Source organism: Manacus vitellinus, unplaced genomic scaffold (assembly GCF_001715985.3).
Source record: "Manacus vitellinus isolate BGI_N305 unplaced genomic scaffold, ASM171598v3 scaffold_1_pilon, whole genome shotgun sequence".
NCBI lineage: Eukaryota > Metazoa > Chordata > Aves > Passeriformes > Pipridae > Manacus > Manacus vitellinus.
In genome coordinates this window covers 32659063-32684913 of record NW_021939396.1, presented here as the reverse complement: position 1 = coordinate 32684913, position 25851 = coordinate 32659063, and the positions used below count along the sequence as shown (strand labels likewise).

The following is a 25851-nucleotide window of genomic DNA, read 5'->3' as shown; positions in this document are numbered from 1 at the left end:
AGTGATCTTTGTGCACAAAAGGTTTTGGGGAGGTCAAATGCCCTCCCGTCTGTTAAAATTAGGGTATGGGAGGAAAGGACAGGTTGAGTAACTAATATTCCAACTTCACCACAGTGTGGCATCAGGGTGTACCCAAAAAACTCCTGTCCCCTGGGCTCAGTCATATGCCTTGGGTCCAGAGACTGTACCTACCTCAAGAGTCACTGCACGGGTGAATGTCACCTCCCGTGGTGTGCACACAACCATGGACAAACAGATACACACACACTGATACACACATGAGCCGGTCCAGGACACACCCACAGGGTTCCCAACTAATGAACAGTGTGGATCCTCATGTGGAAGTTGTAATCCTCCTGCTCAGGGAAGTGCTGGCAGCGTGCAGCCCTTCTCCTTGCTGTGTGTGCGCCGCACGTGGCTGTCGTGGGCTGCATGTGAGGCAAAGGCTTTGCCGCAGTGCTTGCACTTGAAGGGCTTCTCCCCTGAGTGCTGGCGGATGTGAGTGCGCAGGATGCTGGATGCCGTGAATGCCTGAAGGGGCACAGATCAGAAAGGGGATGGAGCTGGAAGTAATTTGTTTTCACATATGCAATATCCACCTTCAGCTAACCCAGATCCTACCAGAAGCCATGTGACCTGAAAATTAAGTCAGGAAATAGCTCACATCCTCAGATAATTGGAAAAAAAATCAAAAAACTCACAGCAATGAGGGATCAGAAGCCAATAGCTATTGTTATATAGATGTGGCTGAGTCTAGGGAGATGGAGATAGATGAAGCTCAGAGAAAGATTTCTGACCAGAGACACCAGTAAATATCTTCCTTCATGTCAGAGGTAAGAAGTCAATACTGTCCTAATTAGCTTTGCAGCTCCTTAGTGTTTGGGAAATATAATGCAAGTTTTTCTTTCAACTTCAATTTTCTAGGTTAAACCCTTTCACTGGCTTGAGATTCAGCTGCTAGAATTCATCCATGCAGTCCATCATACATCTTTTGCAGGTTCATTTTCCCTGCTCCATCATTACTCTTCCTTCAGTCAGATCTTCCAGCCAGGTCCCCCACCACTACACACACACTTGAGAAGCAAAGTGTGCACTTTCCCACTCTGTCATAGACTCCTCCTCCCATTTGGGGATAAAACCCTCTCCCCAAAATTCGATCACGAATGTTGCAAAGTTGCCAGTGTTTTCCCCATTTTTTCTTTTCCCAGGACACTTTGCAGACCACACACAAGAAATTCTCTCTACTAAGTTTTCACAGCAAATGGCAATACACATAAGACCCTGAAGGTATTATATCAAAGGGGTCAAAATGTGTTTGAGGGACAGAACAGTGATGTTGACACAACACTGTTCCTTTAATCTCACAGCAAAGGAGTTGGGAATGCAAAGCCACCATTAGAGGTAGAAGGGGAAAAGGGGAATCATGATTGCATAGGACAAGCAGGTGAGGATTCTTTATAACAGCTCCTGGTTTTCCAGCCTCAGAAATGATGGCTATGTCCAGGATAGGTGCATCCTGAACTAGCAGTTTAACCTGATTCAATCCACAGCAGTCAAATGAGAACTAACTGGAGGCTGGTCAAGGGTCGCTAGAGATCTCTTTACTACAGTAGAGCTCTTTACCTGTAGAGCTCTGCCACCTACTTCTGTGATCAGGAGATAAGGGATGACATCTCATCCTAGACTCTGCCTACAAGGGTTCAGGATCTTTGGGAGACAGAAAAATCTAATAGCCAAAAGGAGCATTTTCTAAGGTTCGTTACTTCAGGACACTTCAGCTCCGTGTTAGTCTAGCCAGCCCTAAACAAAATGTCTCTCTCCCAAATCAGGAGGAGCTGACAACATGCTGATGGTGTTTCTGCATTGCATGGACACTCTATAGCACCTGGAGCCCTACCAATATTCATCCAGCAGCAGCCTGTACCATCCTCTATCTGCTGGGAGAGCTGTCACTGCTTTCACAGGGAGAGCTCACCTGAATCATCCCTGCTGTGATGGGCAGTAGCAGCTGAGCACATTTTTGATCAGTGCTGTATGGCTCTGTTTGTCTTCTTTTCCAAAGGAAACCTCCATGCCCAGCTGCACATCTACAGCCCTCTCATTTCAAGGTAAGCATGCACAAATCCCTATTGTGCAGGTTCAGTTTACAGACCAAATCTCTTTACGGCAATCCACAAGCAGTGTCACTAGTATCAAAAGCTACCTATCTGATGAAAAAGTGGGATATTGGATCTAGATGCATGCCTTGGATGGTATTTGAAATGCTCTCAAGCTTTCCTAGACCTTATTTCTGCAGCAGATCACTGAGCTGGGATGAACCACAAATTCTATATCAGATGGAGACCAGATCTTGTTTCTTCAGTCTTATCCAGCCCTATCACTTTAACTCACAACTGCCCAGAATATACAGACTTACCAGCTTAAATACAAAGCATTTTCTTGAAAGAAAACAGAAAAGAAACAAAGGATAACAGAGGACAGATGGAGGGATGGGACAGGATGCCTTACCTTATTGCAGTAGACACATTTGTAGGGGCGCTCCCCAGAGTGAACCCTCATGTGTTTGTTCAGGCTGGAGGACTGAGTAAAGCTCTTCCCACACACAGAGCACTGGGGGCAAAAAAAAAGGGCTGAAGTTAAAGTGAAGCATACAACAGCATAGTTAAAAAGACAAAGCATGCATGTGGATGATGTGTGCATGTATGCTTCCATATATTTATATATATACACATGTTATGTATTTAAGTATATATAAACACAATAGTAATTAGAAGCAGTAACAATCTAAAATAGCCAGAATTTTAGTATGGTTTTAAGAACAGATTGATTATCATATATATAAAAAATAATGCAAAATTTTAAAATTTTTCATTGTAATAGTTTCAATAACATGAACAGACAATGTCTTTCAGTAATAAAAATCTGAGTATTTCTCATCACAATTTAAAAAAAAGTAAATCAAGCTCCACTTGCTATTTTTTTCCTAAAAGATAAACTTACTAAAAAAAAAAATCTTAAATTGACCTCTTACAATAATAACCATTGTTTCAGAAATGTGGAGTCAGTCATAGAACTAGAAAGGAAAAGGGGAAGAGGGGAAGAGGGGAAGAGGGGAAGAGGGGAAGAGGGGAAGGGAGGGGAGGGGGGGAGGGAAGGGGAGGTTTCGGTTCGGTTCGGAGAGGTTCAGAGAGGTTCGGAAAGGAAAGGAAAGGAAAGGAAAGGAAAGGAAAGGAAAGGAAAGGAAAGGAAAGGAAAGGAAAGGAAAGGAAAGGAAAGGAAAGGAAAGGAAAGGAAAGGAAAGGAAAGGAAAGGAAAGGAAAAGGAAAGGAGAAATTAAATTGTATTGAACACTTTATTTTTAATAGAATGTTTTTCATCTCTTACTAATTCCATGTAGATATTCTGACACTGTAATAACGCCATTTTAGTTATAAAATATTTTCCTGGAAAAAAAATCACATTATTGTAAGATGATTTATAAAAAGGTATTTGGAGAATTTTAGGACTCATTTAACTGTGCCATCTCAGGCACTTAAATTTGCCCTTCCCAAGCCTTTAGAAAAAGTCTGATTTTCCAGTCTCAGAGAAAGCCAGTGCTGAGCAAGGTGTTTGGTGGAGATGAGTAAAGTATTTTAAAGATTTGCTTTCATCAATTGAAAATCTGGTCCACATGGAGTGTAAAACCTTTGACTCCTGTTTGGATCAACAGAAACATATACAGACGTCGGCCAGTTCTCAGACCGCAGGGGGGGTGTGTGTGGGAAACAGACATGAGACATCATCATGCCTGATCCTGGATAAGGGAAGCCCCACACTATTTAAGAAAAGGAGTAACAGCCATATGAAAATATCCAAAAAGCCCAGGAGATAATTCGTTTCATTTTAAACTCTTACTGACACTGTGGGGTTTGTTTTCCCCATATAAATCCATTACATGTCTCCAACTAAGCTTTGCTGCACAAGACAAGCTCTCCCTGCACAGGCAGAGCTTTCCCACCAGGGAACTGCCACGGAAACTGGAGGAGGGGGAGCATCATCAGCATCTTACCTGGGCCAAAAAAGACTTCTTAATCAGTTCCCCCAGAAGAGCCAGTGACTGAGGAGAGACCCGGGAGCAGGCTCACCTTGTGAGGTCTGTGCTTTTCGTGAACGTGTAGAATATGGATTCTCAGCCTGTCTCTTTTTTCGAAGGATCGGTCACAAAGGTGACAAGGAAATTTGCGGTCCCCCTGGTCCACGCAGCGAGTGTACTTGAGGTGTTTGTCCCGATAGTACTTGTAGGCAAAAACCTTGCCGCAGCGCTCACACTTGAAGCTGTCCCCGGCTTCTGTACGGCAGAAACGATTACACCACACGTGCCATTACACCACGGCAAAAGGGACTCAGTTCAAATCTGCATCCTTGTCAGAGCTGGGACCCAACGGGGAATTTAAAGCCTCTGGGAGGGTGATAACGGTAAACGGATGCTGGCAATATCATCAACAAAATACACGTCAGGTCTCCTAAGCGCTCGCACAGCTCCTTTCCAAGGGAGGGGGACAAACCAGAGCCCTTAGTCTGCTAAAATGACTGGCTTTAACTACTGACTTCAGCAAAGACAGGATTTCATCCTTGTAACTCTATAAACAGTTAGAGAACCTGTGAAAACCCAGTGCAGAGTCCCACATAAAAGCGTCTCCCCATATGGAACCATTGCCAGGTATTTCTTATTTACTTATTTATTTCTTATTTACTGTCCGTAAATTTTACCTCCCATCCCCAAAAGAAAATAATTTTGCACACCTTTTCTATCGTTTTCAATTACGTACCGAACAAAATAAGACGTTTATTTGGTTTTCTTTTGTATTTCAAACCGTTTGCAACCACTGAGTTTAGAAACAACACTGGAAAACTTTAAGATATTTTTGTATCCTTTTCTATCTTTAATAAAAGTAACTTTGGTTTAAACTTTAAGATGAAACGAACGATTTAGTTAGTCTGAATTAAACGCTTCCAGACAACAGGTACAAAAATTTCCATTCCAAATTTCCATGCCAATTTGCTTCTCTCCCCTTCTGTTGCACCTGGCCGACACATCCCTTCCCCGCTCCAAATCTTCCACCATTGGCACAAATCTCCACAAGTTTCACTTTGAAGAACGTCATACTTTCAGCACATTACAAGCAGAAGTATCCCACCCCACTCTCCGGGAGTAAGTGCATTAGCCACTTCTTTTGCCAGCAATATCGACATTGTGGGATCTGAACGACTTCAGCCTGCCCCATTTACTGAGAGTGTTACTTGCATGAAAAATATCACTTAGTCAGGTGTGCAATCCTAAGATGAAACAGGACCAAAAAAGGAATGACCCCGAAAAGCCCTTCTTCTCCCCAAAACGGCACCTCTGAACAACGGCGCTGCGGGGCCGAGGCAAGCTCAGCCCAGGACGACCAGATGTTTTACAATCGTCAGACCAACACTTTTAACTCCCTGAGGAACCGCGAACTAAGACCAAGCTGTCGGGGCAGAAAGGGGCGCCTCTTGCTCCCCGCTGCCGGCAGCCCTTGGTGCAAGCCACGGGCTCCCCGGCTCCGAGGGGAAGATGCTGCTTTGGGATGGTGGAAGTTGCAGGAAGGGGTGGCCGACGGTCGGCTCCCCGAGAGGGCGGGCAGATCCGGGGGACCGGGGCTGCGGGACCATCGCCATCTCGAGCACCCCCGCGGTCACCGGCCCACCGGTTCACCGCAGGGTCTGGTAAATTTTTAAAATAAAACACAGCTGGAAAAAGGTGATGTCTGTGTTTCTTTACCTCCCTTCGTGCCAATCTAATCCCTGCTAGGTACACGTCTATTGGGAAAAAGGGGCAGCGGTCCCCGAGGAGTCGCTGGAAGGCTCACCTTCGGGGTGCTGCGGAGGCTTCCCTTCCGACATGGCCTTCAAGCTGATGGGGATGCCCAGGAACTGCACGTAGCAATCACCGTACCACACCAGCAGCTCCTGTTTAGGGAAGATTTCCTTGCAGGTCTCGTAGAAGATTTCTCCCTGACACTGGATAGCCGTCAGATTCTGCTCCTCGGGGAATCTGGCACAGTTCACCAGAGACATCCAGTTACCAGCGGCGCCCTTCCCGTCTATGAAATGGCTCAAGCGACCGTATTCAAAGATCTGCAGAGCAGAGAGAACAGGATCAGTTTTGGCCAACCCATCCCGCACGACCCGCTCGCACCAATCCCACCACCCACACTGGGTTGAACCCCTCTTGCAGGCTACGGGAGAGGGACGGCCGAAAGCCTCGCCCCGACCCCGCGCTGGGGCTGCAGGCTGAGCCCAGCGATGCCTCCGCTACCTCCCACATCAGCGAGCTGTCGTCGTAAGTCTTGATCTCGCTGGTGTTGATCACTTTGCCTTGGAAAGGGCCGAAGCGGACTCCTTTGGGGATGGGGTCCGTGCAGAAGACTCCGAGGTGAGACACGTCCCCGTAGGTCAACCGCAACACCGAGAGCCCTGCGGGGGACAGGGCGCTGAGTGCGGCGCGGGCGGCCCAGCGCGGACGCGGGCGGTCCTGGCCCTACCTTCGGGTAACTGCAGCGAGTCCCAGTCGAGCGGCGAGGCGGGGGAGTCCGCAGCGCCTGCAGAAGAAGGACCCCTTCTTCAGCCCAGCACTGACTCTAAAGGAGCGGGTCCTGCCTCCCCGACAGAAGCCGCATCACTCCCTGGCCTTTTCAGGGTGTGGGCTCATAACACAGGAAAATCACGGGGAAAAGAAATCCAACGTGCCCCCGGCGATGGCCCTTTAGCCTGGCTGTCGCGGGATAGCCTGTACCCCTCTAGGAGCCGACCTGAACCCCCCCGCACACCCGGCTTCAGGCACATCCCTGCCTCCCGGTGCCACCCACCCAGTGTCCCTCTCGCCGCCGTCGAAGACCCCGTTACCCGAGCTGGCGGGGGACACCCGGAGCCCCGAGATGGCGTGGAGGCTCCCGGTCGGCTGGTTGCTCCGGAGCGCCCCGTACAGCACCGCGTTGAGCTCCTCCTCGGTGAAGCGGTACTTGCAGCTCTGCCCCGCTGCCTCGTCGGCCCCCGGGCTGCGGGCGGTCCTTAGCAGGGGGCTCGGATAGGGCGGCGACGGCGATCCCAAGGCCCCCGTCCCGCGGGCCGAGCCCTCGCTGGGAGGGAAAGGAACCGGCACCTTGGTGTAGAGGGGCAAGGGGAGGCTAGGGAAAGGCTCGGCTGGCAGGGGAGGCGGCTGGGTCAGGAAAGCGGGGACCCTGCTGAAGGAGAAGGAGGGCAGAGGCGGGGAGGAGGGAACCAGCCCGCCAGGGGTTTCAGGGGCTGGAAGAAGTCGGGGGCCGCCTCGAAGTACTGGACGGGAGGGAGGAAAGAGGGATAGTAGGAGGCGAGGCCAGGGCTCATCCCGAGCGCGTCTCCGCCGTCTCCGGGGACCGACTCGCCGGACAGGGACAGAGCCATGTCAGGACGAGCCGTCTGGGAAGGGAAAGCTGGACTTGTCGGGAAGCGGAGGGGCAGACAGCTGGGTGCTGCCAGCGCAGGGTCCCGCTGCGGGGCGGGGCGGGACGGAGTCGCGGGAGCCTCTGCTCTCTGCCCTCCGCCGCCAGGCGCCGTCGAGGCGAGCGGGCCGACGGCTGTCGGCCCCCTGCGGCTATATCGGCCTGCGTAGCGGGGGGGGGGGGCAGGCGGGGGCGGCCCACCCTGGGGGTCGCACAGCCCCGGGGGCGGGCGGGCGAGCAGGGGTGCCCCTTCCCCAGGGCGGAGCCGCAGTTATTCAGGGCTGCTCCTCTCCACGTCGGGGTCGGAGGGGGAGGCGAGGGCGGGGAGTCCAGCCTTCCGCACCTTCCCTGCCGCCGGCTCTGCCCTCCGCCTCGACAAGCCCCGGCCGAGGGCCAGGCCGTAGCCCGGGGGGCTCAGCCTCTCGCCAGAGCAGGAGGTCGCAGTGTGGGGCTGATGCTCGCAGAGGATGACCACATGCTGCCGGAGGCGAGGGCCCTGCGGGGCAGGACCCACGGCCTCCACACAGTGTCTCGGGGGTTGCAGGTGTGAGTTTTGGTTATGGAAAGGCAAAAAACACCTCTGAAACTCCGATGACTGGAACACGCAGCAGCAGCACGTTCTCAGTCCCTGTAGGTTTCACGGCCACTGCTGAGGTGCTTTTACACTAGCTTGGGGCTGCCTGTTGGGTGCATGGCAGAACACTGGGCTCTTGCTGGGGTTTTCGGGGTTCCATGACCAGGCCTACACTAGGACCTGCCCAGAGTAGGACCAGGGAAAGACATCTGGCCCCAGACTTGTGCGAAAGTGTGGGGTGATCTCCTTCTGCAGGATTTAATCCTGGTTTTTATGGTGTTTCTCCTTCCAGGTGGCTGCATGGCACAATTGCTATGAAAAGGGGACTTGAAAGGGGCTGAAGGATCACAGGGGCCCAGGTGTGCTCTTTGTCATTGCAGGATGTCATCCCTGCTGGTGCAGGGAGATGGAGAAATTTTTAGTCCAGGACAAAACCCCATACAGCATGGGTTACTGCAGAGCTCCCTCTTGAGTAGCTCATTCCAGCCTGGGTGACACTACACATGCAGGTGTGGAGGGAAGGGACAGGGTGTGCTCTGCTGCACTGCAGAGAGCTTGGGGACTTGCACACAAAGGTCTCTCTCAGAGAAAGGCAGCATAGGGTTTCCTGAGGCAAAGCAGAGCATGAGCCAAACTGCACACAGATTCAGCTGGAGATTTAAATGCTATTTCAGTGGATATAGGTGCTGTACTTTTTAATTTATTAATGCTCCATGTGATCCTCTGTAAAGCATTGCCTTCATCCCAAAGAACAGATGCACTAGGAAGCACTTTAAGCAGCCTCAGATAGAGAAAACCACGGCTCCAGACACAGCCACTGCCTGCACTTGACTAGAGGTGAAGCCATCCTTTCAAACCTTATTTCTTATCTGGTCTCAGTGAAGTGCTCTGAAATAGTGAGTTTGAGAAAGAATCACTGTCTGCCCCTGGGGAATGAGGGTGTTCAGCCCACACTCCCTCAGGGACTGTAATTCCTACCTAACAGAAGTTTTGATTTGCAACCTCCCCTTATTTTTTTTTTTTTCACTCAGGACATAAACACTAAAACAGCAAACACAAGCACACAACACTATTGAGAGAGACCCAGAACTGATCCAGGTTCCCTCAGCTTTCAAGACCCATTCCATAGCCAGCCCCGCATATCTCTGTCCCGAAAGTTGAGTAGGAACATTTAGGTATTTTGCATTAAATGTATTGAGCTAATTCTCCTACCTACAACCTCATTCTCCATCCTAACCTCTGTTTGTAAGACAAAATACAAAGACTGAATACACCAGGGAAGCTAAGAGGCACAGGAGTCTTAGGGACAAGGTAGGAATGCAGCTTTCAGAAACTTGCTTAAGGTAGTACCTTAGCTGAAATCGCCTGGGTTTTTTGTTGTCTTCTTTTTTTTTTTTTTTTTTTTTTTTTTTTTTTTTTTTTTATTTTATTTTATTTTAAATTTCCTCTGCGTTGTTCCAAACCTCTGTTATTTGTAAGACAGAATTGATGTTGTAGTGCTTTAGGAAACAGTTTCAGGCAGGCAGTTTAACATGCCTTTATTGATGCAACAGTAGCATAAAAGTAGTACCACCATTATTCTGATTTCCAGGAATAAATCTTTGAGCTCTGATTGCACAAAAAAGTTTGAGTTACATTCAGAATTAAAGTGTTGACAGATAATCTACGCTGTGTCCAGGTATCAGAGGACAGGAAGAGGGAAAGGGACTTGTGGAGAAGACATGCTCAGATTGGAGATTCATGAGAAATGAATACAAATGCAATGTGAAATTTTTAAATTCTCATCAATAGTTAATTGTAGAGATGCCCAGAAATAAAATGTTTCCTTTTTCTAGAAGCCTGATGACACACAGCCCAGGAAAGGAAAAGGGCTTGAGGCACTCTTGTCACTATACTGCAGATAAATCTTTAGAGGCTTTAACATCCCCATAGGGGTTAAAGGCATTTATTGCATAAAAAAGTCCCAACCGTGGGGAGAGATGTGGGGGACGCAGAAGTGCAGCCGCTAGAGGCACCCCCAGCAGTCTGGTCAGCCCTGTGGACCCACTCTCTGTTTTTATGCCTTGTTACAAAGTAACCAGAGCAGTCTATTGGCCTCCCTTCCCTGCTGCACGATTTTAGAATGTATTCATTCTCTGCAGTGATGTGGGGATGCACAATTAAGACAAGCACCAAGGGACATCCTGTGCAGGCTGCTTGCATAGCATTCACTCGCCTAAGTGACCTAAGTGTTGTCGCCTAAGTGACCTAAATGTTATCTCCTTGGATTGATCCAGATGTCTTGATCCAAAAAATTGCATCTCAAGCCCTTCTGTCCTCCTCTCAGTTTGGACACGAGCTCTTCATCATCACTCTTACGCCCACTCTACATCTTCCTTACTCCAGGCTTAAACTGGTCTGCCTCCTTCACATTCCCAAACACACAGGTTACACCTACAAGCAGCCCCTTCCTCCTCCAAAGATCACAGCAGCCCCTGATGCCCAGCTTCCCACGTGTGGGCTCCCTGTGCCCCAGCACTTACACTGACAACCACCTGCGGCATGGACATGGGAATCCCAGCGATGGCACCAGATGGAAATAACCTGAATTGCAATTTAGATCAGGTCAGAGCAGACACGGTTTATTGCTATGGCTATAAGAGACCACAGGGAGCAGAAGGGCAACTAGCTCTGCTGATGGACTATTAAAAAATGGGAAAACACATTAAAGTGTTTCAGCTTTCCTTTTCCAGTACTAGTTGTATTTTTAGGTACATCAGCATTTTAATGATGTTAGAATTAATTCTGTGACTTCACTAAAGCAATCCATTGCTCTCACCCCATTCCAAGTACACTGAGAATAGACAGTTAACTGAAAAATACTGCATAAGAAAAGGTTGGGGAAGTCAGTGTAAAATTTGCAGCAAACCGATCCTGTCATAGAGATGCAATCCTTTTCCCTTTGGTGGGGCAGGCCACTGAGTGGGCACATGAGCAAGGGCAGGAATATCTGTTGTTCTCATTTCTCAAAGAAACTTTGCCCACAGTTTGCAGGGAGCTGAATAAATTACTCCAGTCAGGATCACTGTGGGTCCTTCCAGCATCTTGAATAGTTGTAGTATGAAGTGATAAAGTGAAGTATAGCCTGAAACTTGGATGAGAGACATTTTTTAAGCAATAGAAGAGTTATCCCACCTCTCCTGCACTATCTTCTCAGGAACATCTCCTAGGGAGAAATTCCTGGGCACAACACAGAAGTTGGAGCAGTTTCATTGATTTCCTTCTACGACAGGGTAACCCACCTAGTTAATCTAGCAAAGTCAGTAGATGTAATAATTTTGGACTTCAGCAAAGCTTTTGATACTGTTTCTCACAGTAGCCTTCTGGACAAAATATCTGGCATACAGCTGAAAACTATGTGATGGGTGAGCAACTGGCTCACAGGTCAGGCACATAGAGTTGCAGTGAATGGGTTAACTTCAGGTTGGTGTTTGGTCACTAGTGGGGTTCCACAGGGCTCCATCCTTGGCTCAGTGCTCTTCAACATCTTCAGTAATGACCTGGATGCAGGACTAGAAGGAATATAAGTAAATTTCCTGATGACACTAAATTAGGAGGAGCCTTTGACTCCCTCGAGGGCAGAGAGGCCCTGCAGAGAGACCTCAACAAGTGAGAGAGAGGGGCAATCACCAAGTGTATAAAGTTTAACAAGGGCAAGTGCTGGATTCTGCACCTGGGATGGAACAACCCTGGTTGTGTGTATAGACCAGGGAATGAGAAACTGAAAAGCAGTGCTGCAGAAGGTGGCCTGGGGGCCCTGGTCCTGGTCGATGGCAAGGTGAATGTGAGTCAGCAGTGCCCTGGCAGCCAGAAGGGCCAACCGTGTCCCAGTGTGCATTAAACACAGCATCATCAGCTGGTCAAAGGAGGTGGTTGTTCCACTCTACTCTGCACTGGTTCAGCCTCACCTTGAATACTGTGTGCATTTTGGGCACCACAGTATAAAAAAGGCATTAAGCTATTAGAGAGTGTCCAAAGGAGGGCCATGAGGATGGTGAAGGGTCTGGAGGAGAAGCCTTATGAGGAGTGACTAAGGCAATTTGGTTTGTTCAGCCTGGAGGAGACTGAAGGGAGAACTCATTGCAGTCTTCAACATCCTTATGAAGCCAAGTGGAGGGACAGGTATTGGATCTCTTCACTCTCATGTTTAGTGACAGGACTTGAGGAAATGTCATGAAGCTGTCAGGGGAGGTTTAGGTTAGGTATCAGGAAAAGGCTTTTCACTCAAAGGGTGGTTGAGCACTGAAACAGGCTCCCCAGGGAAGTGGTCACATCACCAAGCCTGTACAAGTTCAAGAAGTGTTTGGACAATGCTCTCATGTACATGGTGTGATTCTTGGGGTGTCCTGTGCAGGGCCAGGAGTTGGACTCAATGATCCTGATGGGTTGCTTTCAAGTTGGCATATTCAATGATTCTATGATTCACCTCCCCAGCCTCTATGGTGTATCAGTTTCCCCAGTCTTCACTACCTTCTTCATTCTTAAATATGTCAGTGGGTGGAGGTTGAGTAGTTAATTTAGAGCATATTCAGTATGAATTGAAACATTTAAAGCAAAGTTCCTGCTGCCCCAGGTCAAATGACTTTGACCTCTGGCTCTCTGGTAGAAGAAGGGTCTGAATGCTATGTCAGCTCCTTCCCCTGCACAGAGACTCCTTCACCGTGGAATGGTGCTGCTGCCTTTGGTGCCCAACTTCAGGGGAGGTGGAGGGAACACCACATTGGATGGCATTGAAACTGTCACATGGCCTGTCCCCTGTGCCCAAACTAGTGTTGTTCTTTACGCCAGAATCTTTTAATGATCCCCAGAAGGATTCCAGCTCCTCAGGGGTGGAGAAGTAACAAAAACCAGGCATCCCATTTGTGCTGGTTTTGGCCAGGGTAGAGTTTGTGCTGAACACAGGATTGATAATATAGTGATGTTTTTGTTACTGCTGAGAAGTGCTTACAGAAGGCCAAGGCCTTTTCTGCTTTTCCTACTGTCATGCTGGCAAGGAAGTTGGGGGCGCATGGGAGACTGGGAGGAGATATAGCCTGGACAGGTGACCCAAACTGACCAAAGGGATGTTCCATACCATATAACATCATGCTTACTATATAAAGTAGATGGAAAAAATGAGGAAGAAGGGAACACTTGGAGTGATGGCATTTGTCTTCCCAAGTAAGTGCTACTTGGGGCCCTGCTCTCATGGAGATGGCTGAACTAAATTCACTTGTCTTTCCATGGGAAGCATGAATTAATTCTTTGTTTTTTCTTTGCTTGTGTGGCAGCTTTTGCTTTCCCTATTAAACTGTCTTTATCTCAACTCAGGGGTTTTCTAGCTTTTATCCTTCCAATTCTCTCCCCAATTCTGCTGGTGGGACCCTCAACAGCAGTCACCTGTGGTACCCAAGTAAGACACAAACACAGCTGAATCCCCACCTCCTCTCTAACTGGTAGAGGTCTATGTTCACTGGTGAAAGCACACTCTGCCCTGTTCTCTAGGTTTACAAGCACACACAGGTTCATGAATGCTGGGGATATGGGCACAGCCCTTCTGCCTGCCCAGTACCCCTGCCCACACCCCAGCCCTGACACCTGCTTTACAGCTCCTTTACTTGCTGGCTGGTGCAGCTGGATGCATTAAACATGAGTGCTCACACACTCATCCCTCCATATTCTGGTCATATCCACCGTACAATTGCCAGATTTCATCCTTTCAGGCAGAAGGTAAGTCACATTCTGTTTCAGCCACCATCAAATATTTCTCTAACTGTCCTTTAAGATCCTCTACTTGATCCTTAATTTCCCCCCTCTCCCCCCCGAGAGTCTCTCAAACTTCTAATTTGGGATTCTGTTTTTATTCAGAAAGAAGGTGGCTTCCTCATACCAACTGAAAAATACAACCTACTAAAATTGGGGTATCTTACGTCCTCTGGACTCCAAAGTGCTTCTTAAGCTTAAATCCTTCAATGCAATCAAGTGTGCTTTTTTCACTCCCATGGTAAGTATACAAAATGAGAGACTGAAGGGAAGAAGACAAAGATGAGTGGTCACTCCTGTTTACAACATCTAGCTTAAGCTCACCATGCTGGCTGAGGTTGGAGTCATTAGCAGCAGTAACAAAAGAAAGCTTAGACTGGAACCTAAGTCAGGAAAGGATTAATGAGGTCCATCGCACCATCTGAATCTTTAACTGCTGGTGTGGTTTCTTTTGCACCTGAGAGATGTCCCAAAAGCCTATCTTGAAGCGGTGCAGACCTCAGTGCCCATCTCTGAAGGACCACCATTCATACAGGTTCATTCATACTGTAATTCCAACTTGGACCTTTCCTGACCTACCTCTTTTAAGGACTTCATCAATTTGTGATTGTTCTTCCCTCTTTTAGCCAGTTAAAGAGTAGGAACTCTTAGTGGGACTCTGGACTGACCTGTATTAAAAGCTGGGATTCAGCAGCCCCCCCACAGTGCTGGAGCCTACAGACAACCCTCAGCTGAAGTTCCAGCAGGGATTTCAAAAAGGTAAGATGATGCAAGTCATATATACCCATTACATGCCCAAGGCCAACAGAAGCACTCAGGGCTGCCCTTTGGTTCTGCTTTCTTCAGTACAAGAACTAATTTATCATGAAGGTTTCACTGTGATTACTGTTTCAGGGGATGGGGCGTGAGTTTGGTCAAGAGGCTGTCAAGTACTTGGCATCTCTACCTCTGCACTTCATAGTCCAAGAACCAAGGCTGAGGGCAGATACCACAGGCTGCTCTATTCCTTTGACATGGCCTGAGCCCAAGCACAGCATGACACACAGCCCTCCTTTTATACTGGGAGTGACATATGGAGAACCATAAGCAGTGAGAAACAAGCTGGGGAATAATGCAAAATCTCTGGGCATCCCTGTTCCGTCTCTGTGAAAAGTCTAGTCTGCAGTTTACCATGAAAAGGACCTTCAAAAGGCAGCATCACTTTTTGTCTCTTTTGCCATGATGTCAGGTCCTTATGTCACATGCACTGGTCTCTGTCAACAAAGGCTGATCCAGAAAGCAAAAGGTAGTACTTCTCTTTCATAAAGTCAGTTAATCAGAGCTCATCATTAGCTTGTCACATTTTGATGCCAGGAGTCTTACTAAAACTGTTGTATCTTTTTTTTTTAATATTAATAAATTATAATAATGTCTAAAGGTAAGGTTCTGATTGGAAACATTTTCCCTCTTACTAGACAGACGTTTTCTCTACTTGCTTCTGACCTCACACTGAGAAGAAACATCCTCCTTCTTTGCTTTCTTTAATGTGGCATTATTTTCCTTATATCCAAAGACTACCATAATTTTGCTGAAGCCAAGAGGATAAGTCTTGTTTTGGTAGGAATGGTGAAAGGTTACCAGTATTTGAAGGTCTTTAGAATAACTTTAGCTTCTAAAATTTTTAATGTAAATAGCTTTTCTGCCTCATTCATTTCCCAGAGACAGCATACGGTCATTCTGATAACCAATCCTTGTAGTTCATTAATTTTTTTTTTTAAACTGACCAATCAAACTTTTTCAACTGTCTTAAATTCACCATTTGGCATAGCAAGAACAAGATCATATAACTCTACTCAGCCCCACTTCCCATCATTTGAGGTCTGCCTCTGCTGACACTGTCGTGAAAGATGCCCATTTCATCCTGACTGATATAAAAAAGTACTCATAATGAACTGTTCTCACATTAAACCACGAGATTAACATTTTCAGTTAATATAGCACTATAAAGATGAAAGGATTTGCAAGTAACAACTAGCTGGACTATAAAAAAGCCTTTAACAAAGCCTGCTGCCTTTTTAGAACCTACTGATCTATCTACACCCTTCAGTGCTTTAGTGCTACATCTTACACCCTTCTATGAACAAATAAAGACACAACAGAAACACGTTGAAATCTCTAAAGCCATGTAAAACCCGAAGGCATTAAAATTTATTAAATGATGCAATAACAACAGAATTCTTTATTTACAATAGCATTATTTAACATCAAATAAGCAAATAGCATCAGCAAAGCAATATTAACTTGCATAAATGTATTTAAAATTTCTCTGAATATATCTACCTTTGCATAAACTGCTAACACTAGAAATACAAACATCAATGCAGGTGAACAAAGTGATGTTCAGAGTCAACTCCGTTTTGAAAATAAATCACAACCTGAAACACTGTAAGCTTTCTCCTGAAGAACCATAGTTTATATATTGCTTAATTTTACCCTTGTATAATCTTTTCATATACACACATCTCAGATGCAACTTCATGATGAACTGTACAAATAAAACCCACAAATGACATAAAGGGAAAAAAATTAAATGACAGTAAATGTTTGAAGTAATGTGTCCATCATCTCTATTGAACAACATAAAGATTAAGTGATGATGCACTTATTCCAAAATTGTACACAATTCACTATACAAATATAATACATCAGACAGCTATGTAGGAATATACAAGACTTAAAAACAGATCTAAGGCATTATGCTAGATTTTAGCATTTTGAGGTTCTTGCACATAGCTTTTACCTGTAGTAAGAAACTTAAAAGATTTTGTTTTAGTCTACAAAGAAACACCAGGGAGAAAATTCTAATTAAAATCAAAGCCACTACAGTAAATTTTCTTTTGTGCAGAGAATGCTTTTGCTCTTAGGCAGCATACTACCATACAAATACTAGAAAACTTTTAAATTCACACCAACAATTAATGGCTTAAGTTGCATTTCAAAACTGATTGTGTATCTTTGGGTTCTGCAAGTGGAGCTGTGCCACCCATTTAATCTGTTAAGCCCATATGAATTTCGCTTTTAAACAAAGATTAAAAAATGTATTGTATAAACTGCAAAAACATTGCTTTTAATTAATACAGGCCCAAAGGGATACCGGTGTGGGACAATATTTTAAGGATCGAGTACAAATTAATTCCTTGTAGCAAAACAGCTCACTTCACTTTTTAAACTTACCACATTACATGAACACTTAAACAGGTCGCATGACCATGTATATATGCTTATTTTTCACATTATGCGCCTTTCACATTTAGTAATGTAAGTAGAACACTGATAAATTGTTCTGTCAAACAAAATCCAAGTACTTTCTCCAACAAATTTACTGTATACAGGATGAAAAATACTGATAATGAAGGGAATTGATTTGGCTTTTTTGTTTCTATAGTGATCAATATGATCAGAAGATTTCTTCACTCACTTTTCTCTTTCATTACTTAGAAGACGACAAAAGTCACAATGAACCCAAACAGAGCCAAAGTGATAGGTACAATCTCCTTTCTTTCAAAATGGCAATGGATGATGAAGTATCATAATCACTACAGATAAGCATTTGCAGGTCTGTTGTGAAACAGGACAAATTTAAACTATTTTGTCCACTGTGAAAAAGAATAATCTATCTGCAGAGGTTACAGTTAAGAACCGAAAAAGAATGGAATAGAAAAAAAATTATTTTAAAACCCATTTACACTTAGTGGTGGATGAAGTTAATTTCTTCAAATTTATGTACTTCTTATATAAATATTTTTTGTCAGATATATAATGCAAGTTTAACACCAATGTTATAGTAATGAGGCTGTGGAGTTTAGGGCTGATGGTTACTTTGGTTTCCCATCAGCAGGTCAGAGGATGGTTCAGCTGACTAAATATTCTGTTTGGTTTGGTAACAGAACAGTGGCAGCTGAAAAAATGTTGTTTCTCCAGAATGGTGACACTGCCCTCCTTAGGGACAAACACAGAAACAGCCTTTATCATATTTTCTTCAACATAAAATAGCTGCTATTTTATTTGAACTCCCACCTGAATACCAGAACAAATTAAACAGCAACAGAACAAACCTTTTACTCCCAAAAGGCAAGGCTGATGAGATATTATAAAACACATTGCATTTTACATTACATCAAAAAATTTGTGTTCAGGTTAGAAAGTTTGTGGATCGGTGTCCTGGTTCCGGCCAGGGCAGGGTTAATTTTTGCAGTAGCCAGGGGAGGGCATGGCTAGGACCCTATACCACCTCATGTCATTGGCAGGGTGGAGGAAGGGGGTCCCTTCCAGGGAGAAGGGCTCTCTTCTGGGTCAGCGTAGTGTGGTGGAGGGAGCAGTCGGTATTGTCTATTGTCCATGTGATAAGTTCGCCTCTTTCTTGTACCCTCTGTCATTAGTACTGTTGCTGTTACTGTTTCTTATCTCATTGCTGTTTCCAGTAAATTGTTCTTAACCCATGATCTTTACCTTCTGTGCCTCCCATCGAGCTATGAGCATGGTTTGGAGAGTCTCAGTGGGAGCACTAAATTGGGAAGTACCATTCCTAAACCATGACAATTAGGAGTCAGCAGAAAGAAAACAGAGGTCAAATCCATCAATTTCTTAATATTTCAAGTCCTCAGAAACTGATGTCAGTATAAGAAAAGATTATTCCAACCACAGTGGGCAAGGAAAAAAACCAACATGCCTTAACAGTGGCCTGTTTAGTAACAGTTTTTCTAAGATTTGTTACGAAAGGATATAAACGTACAAAAATCAAGAATTGGTTCCTACAGTGGCTGCATATAATATAGGTTAGTTAAATGATATTATGAGCAGAATCACAAGGTTTAGAAAATAAGAAGTCTCAAGCCTACAAATTAGGTCTAATCAAGGCATTGTGATTCTTTACAAAACACTTTTCCAGGAGACACACACGGCTAAGAAGATATCTAATTTAATACTGAAGTACCTCATTTGGAATCAACTTCACAACATGTATATCTCACAAAAATTATACAAGTAAAACACTTAAGTTTTCAACTTAAATTATTGCTTGTTTACATATAAACTGGATTTTATGTACCTTACAAAACGTCCTCGTAGTTCACACTGCTTTGAAATAATCAGAAACACACAATAGTGGTGAAGTCTGTAGTGATATCTGCTATAGGTATTACAGGAATTGTTATTTTCCCAGCTAAGGGGATGGGAACCAGAAATTATCATGCTTTAAAGCAGGTATCTTAGATATTATGCACCAATTCTGCCACTACCATAATCAGTACATGCATTACCATTGAACTTTGCTGTTCAACATCCAGTAACTGGTTGTCCAAATTGCTGGAAACACACCTAGGGAAATAACGGAGTAACCTGTTCTTTTATTCTATTAGAAAGAAGAGGAAGATGTCAGAGGTCAGGAGAGTCAGGTTAAAAAAAAATATCAGGATTTGCTGATTGTTAGGAATTTAATTAAATGAAAATGTAACCCACTTGTATGTTTGAATTCATGACTTGCATTATAAACACTACCACAAAACCCAACCAAAACGCCCCCTATAAACAGCCCTCTCGCAGGGTAATTTTCATCTGTTTTACAACTTTAACCCCATTCAAAATTGGTCTGTATAGTTTTCTGCATCAGTTGATCTTTGACTTGTCAGTGGAACACACTCGTTGAAGGTCTCTGTATGTACCAAACGTTGCTTCTACGCCCTCTTCCATGCCTCCTCTCCGCCCCAAAATGCAGGCCTTAGTCTAAAACACCAGTTTTCAGACAGAACTGAATCCTTTGCACCAGACTGAGTAAGCCAGGGAAAACAAAGCAAAAAAACCCCCAAGGTCTAGAACTAAACAGAAACAGAACAAGAGCATGGTCGTTTTTCCTTAAATACATACATTTAAATACATTCAATCTGACATGGTTTATGAAAATTGCCTGTCAACATTTACTTTGCAGGAGAGATCTAAGTTGCACTAAGGTGAATGCAGTGAACAGACTGAGCAACTGTCTGTACTCTAGCTTCAGACTGTCAAAGAAGAGGCTGCTCTTCGGCAACGACCACCCGGCTCCCCTCGGGAAGGCAGGGCTGAGTCCTGTCGGCAGCAGGCAGCCGCCACCGGCGCTGGCAGCTCAGCTGGGACACGACAAACAGACGCAGCTCTTCAAACTGGTAAGGATTTGGGGCCATAAGCCCAGTCAGCTGAAGAAAGGAGCAACCAAACCACCCTTAGGGTCAGCAATATTTCTGAAAAAGAAAAAAAAAAAAAGAAAAGGAAAAAAGAGAAATAGGGGAAAAAAACCCAATTAATTCTTCCTGCTCAGGTGGTGAAGATGGATAGGTCAATGAGATTTGGGATGCTGGAGTGCAACACCCACTGTCAACCATACTTGGTGTAATACTTTAAACCTGAAATTTAATTGGAACTTATAAAGCTAAACTATCCTTTGTGTACACAGATACAACTGACCTGCTATTTAATTTCAGTGATACCAGTAGAGGTTTAATTTCACTGCATTCTTAGGTCCTTAATTCATTCTAATTATCATGGATATTGTAACAACTCAGGATCATGTCCCTCTTGAAAACTCCAACTAACAGCATGGCAATAGGGTTTAAGAGAAGTCTTGTTCTTGGAATATGTGCAAAATCTCTATGTGTTACTGCTGCATCACCCTCAAAGGAAACAACGGCCTTAGTTCACTATTCCTTCCAAGATGCATAATAAAGAAAAAGGGAATAAAAAAGTAAAAAAGCTTCAGCTACTGATCCCTAGAGATGTTCTTTACCTTATACTTAATACCCTCGCAATGTCTTTACAGAAATACAGTACAAACTGGTTTCAGCTGAGTTGTACATTCTTATTTAAAAAAACCCTGAGGATGTGGTTTTCACAGTTGTTTTAAGACTGTCCCTTCTAGAGTCTGTAATCTGTGCCTCTCTGTCTTCCCTTGCAAAGGCCTGCTCCCATGGGGTGCTGTGGCCAGTCAGGTCAGAGAGTCAATCCAGCCAAAACCCATTTTCCTCCTCCCCTGGGGTTGCTTTTCACTTGTAGCCTGTGACACTGGCAGTGAAGAGGCTCTTCGCTTGCAGCCTCCGGCCATGCATGAGGAAGGCCCCATTTGCTCAGGGACAGTGCTGGTGGCAGGCAGCTTTCTCACCTGTCCATGTGCATGCTGCTAGGCTGCCTTCTGGAAGCTGCCTACACCATGCTTTTGACTTCACCACATTTTCCTCTGCATTCACACAAGGCCTAGAAATGTATCTTTATTGACAAAGTCAGCGTCATGAACTATCCCGCAATTCAGGAAAGCAAGGTCCTATGTTTTGTACATCCACTATTCCCAGCCCAGCTGGTGCAGCTGGAGCTACTTAGGGCAACCAGCTATGGGCAGCAGAGTGAGTCTTGATCCTGGCTCCTCCTTTCTTCACAGCACAAAGACACTGCACTCACATCCCTCATGCCCTGACTAATATGGACAAACTAAACTTTAACTCCTCTTTCTAAGATGTTGAGAGCCATCTCAGGGACCCTGTCAGTGGTTTTTGAAGATAAAGTGGGAAACACAAGTGAAAATACAAAGATGTCCTTATTTTTGAGGAGGACATTTAGCATTCAGTATCTCTAGAAAGATGCTAAATAAACACTTCCACTGTGCCAGCAACTTGGAAAAAATTGTGCACTGCAAAAATTGCACATTGATTCTCTTCTCAGTTTTCTAATTACAGAGCTTGAACTTTATTAAAACAAAGTTACACAGGAGTATTTTGTAGCTCAGTCGCATGAAAAAAGTAGCTATTTAACCTCTATTACAGTTCAAAGCTTTAGTAGAAGGTATTTATAGTGTATATAAATCATCTACATTTTCATTGACAGTCAGAGGTACATTAGTAGAAAAAAAGTAAAATCACGGAGCGCAGTCCAATGTACCTTTACAAAATAATTCAAGGTTTTAAGAAGTTCCTTTTCTTCAGGTGAGACAAAACTGCTGTCATGCATGGCTACTGTCCATCTTATTGTCACAGCACTGACTCCATTGTTCTAACTTTACACCCCAGAGATTCCCTGCCTAAAGTAATGCCACTTATTTCTTTCCACCGGCACTGTGAATTCTCTCCATCTTCTCTTACACCCTTTCTGTCACATCCACTCTATTTTCCTTCTGCCTTCAACCATTATTTAAAATCTACCTCCTCCTTTAGTCTGCTTCTGCCTCAACAGCCTTATTCCCTTTCTTTCCGCAGTGGTACCTGCGTATTTTCTTCTCTGACAATTGGGCTTCTTTTAGCACATGAAATTTAACTTGTTAGGGGATGCACTAAGTAGGAAACCTTCTATCAGCCTCACAGTACCTGAAGGAGCCTACAAGAGACCTGGAGAGGGACTTTTTACAAGGGTACGTAGTGACTGGACAAGGGCAAATGCCTTTAAACTGAGAGTAGGTTTCGATTAGATATTAGGAAGAAATTCTTTACTGTGAGGGCAGTGAGACACTGGAACAGGTTGCCAAGAGAAGTTATGGATGCCCCATCCCTGGGAGTGTTCAGTGTTGGATGGGGTTCTTAGCAACCTGGTCTAATGGAAGGTGTCCCTGGCTACGGCAGGAAGTTGGAACTGGGTATCTTTAAGGTCCCTTCCAACCCAAACCATTCCATGATTCTCTAGAAACACTTTGGTATATGACAGCTTCTACTAGAGCAGAACACTCTGCATCATTTTATTAATCATCAAAGTGACCAAAAAATAGTTGCAAATGAGACTCTTTATGCACAGGTCCCCCACTCTTGAAGACAGACACTTGTATGTTTACATGAACCATGAAGGTGTGGAAAGGGAGGTTTTAAATACGTGCGCACACAAAAAAGACAGGGATACAATAAAACACATGTATGGCTACTTCCACCTTAATACTTTCACATTCTTCACTTTCAGTCATGTTGATAACTTTTCAGACATATCTTCCTAATTTCCCCTATTATTCCAATTTCTTTTCTCTAAAAGCAGAAAGCCCTGCCAGGCCCCTGACCAGGAAGGCCTCGGAGGAGTGGGGGCAGCGGCGGCAGCTGCAGCTAGATGGCGCCTGCCCCGCACCGCTTCACCGCGGCCACCTCCCTCCCTCCCTGTGCCTATGATGCCAGCGGCTCCCTCACGTCAATTAATATTTCCCCGGGCACTTGTAACCCTGCAAGTAAAGAGATACTGTATCCATTCCAGCCCACAGCATATTCATCGTTCTGTTGCCTCTGTGGGCCATTTCTTACCCGTGCTGCATCTCCGTCCTGCTTTATCATATCCATTCCAGGCAGCTGGTTAGGAAAAAGATTGCCTCCCCTCATAGCAGGATCATTAACCTGTTGGTAACAAGATATTAAGGAGAATGAATTAAAAAATACAGTGGGAGGAGGGCTGGGAGTTAAAAAGAAGCATTATAAACCACTACACTACTTGCATATACCAACACCTACTTCTGAGATGATGCTGAAACCAGGGAAGTGACTGTACAGCCAAGCATCCTCCTTGCACAGCATGTATTTGACTCATATTATTCTGCTTCACAGTCAACAACAAAGATTTCTTTCCTGATACTATGACCCTTGTGCATGTTTTACAAAGCAGGCTCCATAAATTAGGTCAGTGTTATCTGAAGAGGACATCCCTGCTATGAAAATTCTGAAAGCAGAAACATGTAACTACTTTCCTAACCTCAATAACACAAGGCTTTGCTGCTTGCAAGCCACCACACAATTTTTTCAAAGCCTGATGAGATAACATGTAGGCTAAATTATACAAACTTAGTTTTAATGACACTTTTCTGATTGTAAGCAATGGGAGATAGCATTAAAAGGGAAAACGTGCAATGGCATGCTTTCCTAAAGGGATGGTCTCCACAATTTTCTGAACACAGTCACAGGAAAGAATTGAAGCTGTGCATTTCTGCACAACCAAAGCGTCTGTCATGCTTAGTTATGTGGAAAAGAGTGGTTTGCCAAATTTACAGCTTTGCTTTCTTAGTCAAAGGATTCGTCTCACCATGTAGGAACTGGTATAAAATACATAACAGAGCCCTTCAGCAAGGTTCTGAAATATTAGAAAAAACCAGCTTTCCTTAGAAGTTTTACGGGGAGAGAAACATCTTCCACAGTCTTTGCTGATTTGGTTCACTGCTACTTCCCTCAGAGTAGATGGATGCGATAACAGTGAAGATATGACCCTCCAGATTTTGCTGGAAGGAAAAAGACGTTTTCTCTGTCACCTGCCCTTTAGGAGACTTGTGTTGCCAAGGAGAGGAGATTCTGCCTGTGCTCTACCTCACTTCAGCTACAGCAACCTGCTGCAGCATGGGGGGAATCAAGAAATCCCAGAATGAGTAAAGCTGGAAGGGACCACAGTGGGTCATCTGCTCCAACCTCCCTGCTCAAGCAGGGTCATCCAAGAGCACATGGCACAGGCTTGTGTCCAGATGGTTCTTGAATATCTCCAGTGAGGGAGACTCCACAACATCTCTGGGCCAATCCGTTCCAATGCATGATCACCTGCACAGTAAAGAAGTTCTTCCTCATATTCAGGTGTAACTTCCTGAGGCCCCTTGCCTCTTGTCCTATTACTTGGCACTGCCAAGATGACCCTGGCTCCATCCTCTTGACACCCTCCCTTCAGATACTTATAAACATTGATGAAGTCCTGTCTCAATCTTCTCTCATTGAGGAAGACTGTCTTGAATTTACCACACCAAAGTCTTCTCATTTCAGATCCTCTTGACTGTTGTTTCTCTCGCTTTTCATTTTGAAAAATGGTGCAAAGCTAAATGCAATTACATGCAACCACCTAAAGAAGGAGTTTCAAATGCTGCCAGAGATAAGACTACAATTCAATGGGTAAGGTTAAAAATTTAAAATATTTTTGCCATAGGAATTTCAACTCTGAAGAAACTGATTGTTTAAGTGCTGCAAGCCTCCTAGTGATCCTTCCTTCCTCCTCCTTAGTATGAGTGAGCAGATTTTTAAATCTGAATGTGAAAATTTAAATCAGGATGGAAGAGAACCACGTTATTTCATTCATTCATTCTTTCATTCATTCAGAAAGAAAGTAGGCAGTTTTGCAGGTTTATCTACATGCATTTGACTAAGCAACAAAATCCAGGTTTGGAAAGTGTTTTCTGATATTGATCAACATTCAACAGAATGCACAAGTACAAATGCCTTTTCTGATTTTTCAGTAGACAAAGGGAGGTAAAAATCAAAAGCAGAAATAAATTAATTGTATATTGAATCAACAGCAGTTTTGGAACAAAAAGATGGCTGCATGATTTGCCTCATGGCACTTAGGACAGGCATAGAAAAGGACGGTGGTTCCAGGCTGCATACTACAAAAGTAGCAAAGGCATCAGTGAAGTTCCTGTTAACGGAATCTCTTTGCTAGTGATGATGCAAGAATCCTGAAATATAGTACTATTTTGTTATATGAATACATTTGCTTCAGAAGGCTTTAAAACACCCCATATTCACACATTAACTTTTCTGACTGCAATAAAAATCAGAAAAGTAAGGGGAAGGACAGAGAAATGGAAGGGTTTTTATAATTTTCTGAAGACAAGTCAAGTGGTGTTATCAGATGTGAAATCTGACTAAAACAAGACTGAAGATGTTTACAATTCCTTAGCAATAAAGTGTATTAATACAGCCTCCTGCTAATAAAGCAGAATTATATACAAGGTGTCTAACAAGAAAAGTTTCCTACCATTCCTCCTGGATGAGCTCCTTTCATCCAGGATGCTAAACAAAATCAAAATACTGTTTCAAGATAACTCTTCTTAGATGCCATTATAATTTTGGCCTGGAGAGTACTGTCATGAAGTCAAGGACAAAGTAAGATGTGCAAATGGTGGAACACCAGAAGGTTTACTTTCTTGATGCCTGGGGAAGCTGGCATTCTGTCCTGTTTTGGACAGAAGGAACCTGCAGAACTGGCAGCTAGCATTTCAGCATTCCTCGTAGCAGCCTCCTA

The 25851-nt window shown here is 44.6% G+C and overlaps 2 protein-coding genes across 2 annotated transcripts in view; both read right to left on the bottom strand.

The window, feature by feature from the left end:
* Window positions 1-360: 360 nt before the first annotated feature.
* On the bottom strand, window positions 361-7449 carry PRDM14 (PR/SET domain 14). The gene is made up of 8 exons (XM_029959367.1): window positions 7289-7449; window positions 6913-7145; window positions 6552-6608; window positions 6326-6483; window positions 5877-6144; window positions 4125-4327; window positions 2509-2610; window positions 361-531 (listed from the first exon to the last, which is right to left on the bottom strand). The coding sequence occupies exons 1-8, from the start codon at window positions 7447-7449 to the stop codon at window positions 361-363; spliced, it is 1353 nt and encodes a 450-aa protein (XP_029815227.1).
* Window positions 7450-15997: 8548 nt separating this feature from the next.
* The window catches only part of NCOA2 (nuclear receptor coactivator 2), a 177729-nt gene continuing 167875 nt past the window's right edge, over window positions 15998-25851 (bottom strand). The window contains exons 23-24 of the mRNA XM_018079524.2: window positions 23109-23198; window positions 15998-20093 (exon numbers count right to left, since the gene is read on the bottom strand). Of these exons, the coding sequence (XP_017935013.1) occupies window positions 20082-20093; window positions 23109-23198 (102 nt within the window). The 3' untranslated portion in view covers window positions 15998-20081. The remainder of the gene's footprint in view (window positions 20094-23108; window positions 23199-25851) is intronic.

Coding starts and splice junctions, on each gene's coding strand:
- PRDM14 (XM_029959367.1), bottom strand. CDS start 7,449: ATGGCTCTGTCCCTGTCCGGCGAGTCGGTCCCCGGAGACGGCGGAGAC. Junction 6,609..6,912: donor GGTGTCCCCCGCCAGCTCGG/GTAACGGGGTCT, acceptor CTTCTTCTGCAG/GCGCTGCGGACTCCCCCGCC. Junction 6,145..6,325: donor ACAGCTCGCTGATGTGGGAG/GTAGCGGAGGCA, acceptor TCTGCTCTGCAG/ATCTTTGAATACGGTCGCTT.